Source organism: Amphibalanus amphitrite, unplaced genomic scaffold (assembly GCF_019059575.1).
Source record: "Amphibalanus amphitrite isolate SeventyFive unplaced genomic scaffold, NRLGWU_Aamphi_draft 000461F_arrow, whole genome shotgun sequence".
NCBI lineage: Eukaryota > Metazoa > Arthropoda > Thecostraca > Balanomorpha > Balanidae > Amphibalanus > Amphibalanus amphitrite.
The window spans coordinates 305266-312062 of record NW_024881955.1 but is presented as its reverse complement, the minus strand read 5'-3'; the positions used below and the strand labels follow the sequence as shown (position 1 = coordinate 312062).

Sequence of the window (6797 nt, the reverse complement as noted above, 5' to 3'; positions counted from 1 at the left end):
TCACTCTCAGCACACAGCTGACCGATCAACCGCTCCGAAATTCAACACACCGGACAGGACACCTGACATCCCAGCGGCGTCTTCTAGGAGTTCCCTGGGGGCGGTCAGCGGGCACACCGCCTCGGGGGTGCCCGGGGCTGACCTTGCCTCGGTTTCTGACCTTGGCAGCGCGGCGGACCAAGGTCGAGGCTGAGGTGGAGCCGAGGCGGCCTTTCTCCGCGCGCGGCGCCGCCAGTCGAGCGCTGGCTGCCACTGTGACAGGAGGCTGGAGAGGGCGCCCCGCCCGCGCGCCAGGAGCCAGGCAAGGTGAGGAAACACCGCGAGCGACAGCCGCGCCGCCGCAGCGCAGCGCTGGTGTGGGGTCCGGGAGGGATGGGCGGAGGGGAAGGGGGAGGAGTGTGTCCACAGCGGTGGCGGTACGGTGGATTGAGTGAAACGAGTGAGCAGTGAAGTCTGTTATTGCCAGTAGGAGATGTAGTAAAATATTATAATTGTTCGCTCTTCTCGTGTCTGTGCAACTATATTGAATGTTGCTTATATTATTTTGCAAATTAGTTTGCATGCTAATGTTCTGGATATGGTGTGAGTCAGATGAAGCTCGGAGCCCGCGTCAGTATTCAGCGTGTTTTTAGGGAATGTTTTACTTAGCATCAATTGCACTATAATTATCCAAGCTATAGGTATGCACGTTGCACACTGACAACTTTTTTAGCATTTGTAAAAACAATGGTCAAGACGGTTAAGTACTGCTACTGCTAGCACATATGCAATGCTATGGCAGTATTCTGACTTACACTGACTGACTACAAGACTTTGAATATTATGGAGCATTGATCTAGCGAAGTTGTGTAAGTGCTATTTGATGTGGCCTATCAATGGAATTAAATCGTTTTCAGTAGGTTGTTTTTATTTAATAACACCTAAAAAAAACTACATAATAACTACTTGAATGCTTTTTATTTGTAACAGCAAACTGAATATAGCTTTAGAAGATGGGAGACTCAAAGCAGCTAATTTTCTTATAAACATATCAAGAGCTGCCGCGCTTGCCAACTTCCATATGATCCGTAACGCGACTACAGCCAGTGACCCGGGCCGATTCTGATTAGTATAAAAAACAAATGACATGGGTAGATAGAGTGCGTCAAAAAGCGAGCGCAGCAGAGGCTCGAACAGGGCTCTCACTAGTGAAATTTACTTTGAAGCAAGTAATCTGATCTAAACAAACAAAGAGTATGCTTTCTACAATAGTTCTTTTGGTTGATCATTATTTTGTTTTTCAATTAACCCGCGAGTTGCTGGGGGGGGGGGGGGCGTTAAACGCCCCCACTTTTTTCGCCGGGCCATAGCATAAAAACGGCGCGCCGCAGGCGCGCCAAATTTTGGGTACCTGTGGGGAATTGATTGAAGTCTATTGTGACAAAATTTAAAAAAATCGGTCGGAAAATTTTTGAGTTATCGAGGTTTTAGTGACGTCATGATTTCTGAGTTTTCGACCAAAAACGGTATATGTTCAAAAAATCATATAAAATCACAGAATAGACATACAGACATGCCGTAAACGGCATTAGACTGCCAATACCATGAACAATCCAATGGCTATCTTCGATTATTGATTATCGTTTCACATTTGCCAAAATTTTGATCTGAATCTTGGCAATTTCTCGTGACTACTTCACGACCATGATACATGCATTTCTTAAATTGAACTTTTTGAGCCAAACACGTACACATATGATAAAATGAATGTCACCATCGTGTTCTACGCCCCAAATTACCCATAAAACATGTGTCACAGGCTGCGAATATCAGTTTTGATTTTTGGGGATATGTGCCTACCCGGTTGACCTGACCTTGACCCTGACCTATGCTTGACTGACCCCTACATGGGGCTGACACTCTTGTAGGCCTTATATGATGGATTGTGCACCGTTTTGACAGAGTTTATGACGAGAGGCGCTCATTGCGAAGTCCTGAAGTCCATGCTATTGAAAGCCCGATTTCAGGTGTTTGACCTGACCTTGACCCGACCTGTGACCTCAAAATTCAACTTTAAAGTACTCATCTGAAGCGTCTCGTCGCGTTCTTTCGTTTGCCGCCTCGTGCGTTTCGCTGCGCCTATTGGTTCTCGAGTTATCGGCTGGGGGCGTTTAACGCCCCTCCCCAGCAAACGGTGGGTGGCGAAATACCCCAGCAACTGCCGGGTTAAGTCCTGTCACTTGATGACGACACATATATTAGCTTTGCTGAAACGTTGAACTAAATAGACGCTTCAAGTTTCAACACTGTTAACTTATGACGATCTGAACGCCAATGTTAAATGCTTACGGCATAGTCCCGATGTGGCGCGATTTTGAATGTCTAAAAATTATCTTGGAACATAAAGATCGAGAGAGCTTAAAGGTCTCTGCACTTGTTACGCTAGCATCTAATCACGTAGAGCATTTCATATCTCTCCAATTCGAGTTTGTTCTTAGTACTCATCTGGCCAGTCACCGGGAACCAATCGAGGCGGTATGATATCCCTCTCTGGCCAAGAGTTAGCTGCTCCAATAAGTCTCGTCCGCCTGCGGGCAGTCAGGCCCTCCGGCGGCCGCGGCACGCGCCGGCTGATACCACGGGGCCCTGTTAACCAGGCGTCATCAGATTGTTTTTACGGCTGATGAGTCCGAGCGCAACCGGCCTCCGGCGGCATTGTATCGCTGTTCCGTGTCGACAGCACTTTCCACGCGGCTCCGGCCGACTGCGCGTTACTGCTGAAGCACCGCACCAGCTCCTGACTACAACATGTTACCGACAGTGCCTCAGTTCAACGGGGAGGTGTCAGGGCGGGGCGAGGGGGTCATATGGATACAGCAGACTGGCAGCGCGCCGCAGCGTGCGCGCCGCTGCCCGTGACGCGTTACCAATGAGTGCAGTGCTGAAGTGAGAATTACGTTTATTACTGCAGGAAGCTATTACCGTGCTTGCTAGCGTGAACGAGAACACGTAACGAGACCGTCCGACTGATGTCTGATGCCGCGGGGTTGCACCTGTGACACCTGTGAAAGGGCTCTGTTTGAGAATTAGTGTTAGTAAAAATCGCTGCATGATACGTGTGGTGCAAGCATAGCTAGTGATTTCGTAGATGAGGCATCATTTTATTCTATCCGAGTGTGAGGTTTGCAATGCGGTGAAAAACTAGACGGAATAACCAGTTTCGCTTTATTTGGGTACTTTATCACCAGTACCATTACGACTACACTAAGCCATTCTGCTGCTACGCTGCGTGACGTATTGAATGAAACTGTGTCTGCTTTTTCAGAACGACTCGACTGAATACCAATTCACCAAAGTAACAAGCTGGAGTGACTTTTACGACAGTGCCGCGGTGCTGAGTTCCGAAAGGAACTCGGATTTGTGAACGACCATGGAGTTGGCTAAATTTGCTCTTCTGCTGGCCATCTTTGGTGAGTACCGCTATCCCAACTGTGATTAATTCTCTGCACTCTTGAATGCCACTGAAAATACTAAATGGACTGCGGGTTTGAGTTTTTAAATACCAACAACAAATTGCCATGATAAGAACACAATCCAAAGCTATAAATTAGACTAACAGTGGTGTTGTAACGCACTGGCCTGTACAAAAACACCGCGGGCCTCACGCCGACGTGGCCCGTTTCCAATGAGCGGCCCGTTTTCCGGTCACCCTCTCTCCTAGCCGCGGCGCCGGTCACTCGCGTTTCAATCAGGCACCCCGACTGGCCGCTCGTGCCCAACCGCGGCGGCGGCGTCCCACACATCTCAGCGGGGGGCTGCCGCCGGTGTAGTAACCCGCCGGAACCCCACCGGCCGGCCGGCAGCCCGGGGCGCTCATCCATCGACAATAAACCACACCAGCCGGCGATAGACAAACGCCGCGCCGCCTGCTCCCGTTGCAGCGCGCCACCGATCGTGCCCGTTGCGCCACATAACGTCGCACGGCCTGCTCACGCGCGCGCCGCCAGTTCCGAGGCTCCGCCGCCGCCGCCGCCGCCGCCGCCCGCGGCGATGACATTGGTGATCGACAGCCGGCGTCGCTGTATCCGCCCGCGGCGGCGGCGGCGGTGGCGGCGGTGACGGTTGCATAAGCACGCGTGACGCGCCCGACACGGCCGAGGCGCGGTGACCATCCCTGCGGCGGCGCGCTGGTGCTAGCGCCCCAGCCGGCGCTGCAGTCTCCGGTGCTAGCGTTACGCCAGGCGCTGCAGTCTCCGATGGCCGCGCGGGGTGGAGGAGCGGGGAAGAGGGGAAGGGTTGCGTGCGCAAAACGCGGGATGTGGGAGGAGAATACCGTTAGCCTATCGTGGTAATGGATAGTGCAGACGACCATAGCCGGAAGTGGGTAGTCTGTGGACCGAGCGGCGATTCAATTATCTCCGAAGGTGAAGCAAACTCAGACTCTGCTGGTGCACTCTGCCGTACTGCACTGATTAATGATGATGCACTGCATGACTGGTGATGGTTTGTCTGGGACAGATGATTCTTATGTCCACTGATACTGGACATATGCTTCTTCAAATCATATGTCAATGAATTTCGGTTTTAGTATGGCATTGCTTCCTACCATCTTGGGCTGTGGCTTACAATATATATATAGCGTTTGTCCAAATTAGTAAAAGTGCAATCGCAAAAAAAAACGTAATCACAAAAACATCTATATTTGATTGGTATGATTTCCGTAGGCATCAAAAGGTAGGAAGGAAAATGAAAGTTATTAGTTGATTTATGAATAGTAGACATTGGGCAACGCAGCCGTTCTAGCAGTGTTGAAATCCTACCGGGACCAGCCTGCACCTAGTCGCATCAGAGCTATTTTATGGTGATAAAGATGACAATTGTCACAGTTGATACCAACTACTAACGACAACAGCCGGTGTTGCGGATATTAAAACAGACATAACTTCCACCTGTGGTTTATCCGCGATCAGATGGTCGATACTTGGCTCGGATAAGAACAGGTTTTCTGATTGAGATGCCCATTGCCGTTTCCTTGCTGGCTACCTCGCGGGTTCGATCGGCGGTTGGGTAACTGCGAACAATGGCATCGTTGGACGACTGAGCACTGCGTGACACACATTCGGCGGTGGCACTCCCCGCTCAACGGGAGATTAGGTAACGGACACCAAAGCCGTCATAACGCATGCAACGGACCACTTTTTATCGATCAGCCGCCTTGAAGCAATCAAAGCGTGGCCGTAACTTGTCCTTAATCGATCTTCTATGCATTGCTTTCACTGTGTCTGTATACTTCATCCTAAATGAAGTGTCGCTGAGAGTCCACAATCGTTACGCATTGTCAGCTTGCCATTTACATCGTTGCAGTTTTGTCGCAGAGATATACATATAAGTCTCCATTTGTTCGTTCCATTTCACAAATATTTGAGGTTCAGTCCAACTCGTGACACGCTGGAGCGCGATCGGCGATCGCCTATTTCCAGGTCGTGTCTTTCCAAAGTCGGCTGCAACATTGCAGCGTTGCAGCGTAAACTGTGCTGGCGCCGCTGATTCGCGCGATAGTGACGCGGTGGCGGCGATTGCGAACGGCGGACACCGGCACAGGCCGGCTATTAGAGGCGATTATCGATCGGCACGCTGTGGGCCCGACGCCCTTAGTGGCACGACCGAGCGGCGCCGCGGGCGAGCCAACATGTCACGCCGGCACTGATGGAGTTGGCACAGCCCGGCGTTTGGAAACGCTCGGGACCGACTCCATGTTCGCCGGTGTGAATCGACTCTCCACTCGGCTGCTCCAGATACAAACGACCTTCGGCAAACAATATCGGCATTGTCGTGTGCAGGCGAGCTGCCGGCCCGCTCACAGGCAGGTTGTGAAACGGTATCAGGTACAGAGACTGGGTCTGTACTCTGACCGACACCGGGTAATTACACGGCACAATATCGGCACTCGGCCTCATGGTCCGTGACTGCGCCACCGGAGCTCGGAGCGATGTGAGACATTATCACCGAGAGCGCCGGAAACCCAGCCGCCGTGATGCTCAGCCGACGTAATAGCGGCGTTTGCACCGCGCTTAGCTAGGCGATTAGTCACTGTTGACGAAATTCCCCGGTTTCCAATTCGGGCGTTAACTGTCATGGGCTGTCAAACCCGCGCAACTGACAGCTGTTACTGATAAAATTAAGCGTAGACACGTAATTTTTAGGTTGTGTTAATAGTTTCACTGTCACAAGTAACAATCGTTTCCTTTCTGTTGGCCACGCTGGTCAAGATTCTCAGAAGGCAACTGGACAAGCTTAGCGCCGCTTGTGTGCTGATCGTGCGTAATGCAGCGGGACATTATTGCGAAAATATACCGGCCTTTTTAACGGACAAGTTCCTGTCAATTGATTCCAGACCAGTCATACTCTCGAAGAAACTGCTCGAATTACGCTTCATTGTGCAACGCTGTTGAGTCTACAACTTTGCGGAAAGCATTACCCAAGCGCGCGCTCCTTCAAAGTAAGATTCAACGCCGAAGCTGTCACTTCGACGTTTCTATCATGGACGCATTCCTGTATCGTCCCTTTCTGAAATCCTGACGTATCTTGCGCTACTCAATAGATGTGGCACGCATTGGTACACAGCAACCGAGCCCAGCTGGTCTGCACCACCCTACCAGTTTCCAAGGAGGTTGTGAGTCTTTAAGCCCACCCATCGCCGTGTTGACCCATCTGGCCTGCCTACCGGTCTGCCTACCGGGCCTACCGGCCTACTCCCACCTGCAGGTGATCCATCTTCTCAGCGTCGGAGTTCTGTGGGCGACCGTAGGCGTCTGTGT

General features: G+C 51.3%; 1 protein-coding gene across 4 annotated transcripts in view; it reads left to right on the top strand.

The window, feature by feature from the left end:
- The first annotated feature begins 233 nt into the window (after window positions 1-233).
- The window catches only part of LOC122391910 (mucin-5AC-like), a 57773-nt gene continuing 51209 nt past the window's right edge, over window positions 234-6797 (top strand). For 3 of the 4 annotated variants that reach the window (XM_043386249.1, XM_043386250.1, XM_043386247.1), the window contains exons 1-2: window positions 235-306; window positions 3305-3449. In XM_043386249.1, coding sequence (XP_043242184.1) covers window positions 3410-3449 — 40 coding nt within the window. In that variant the 5' untranslated portion in view covers window positions 235-306; window positions 3305-3409. Of the gene's footprint in view, window positions 307-3304; window positions 3450-6797 lie in introns of all 4 variants that reach the window. The other variant, XM_043386248.1, reaches the window with a different exon arrangement.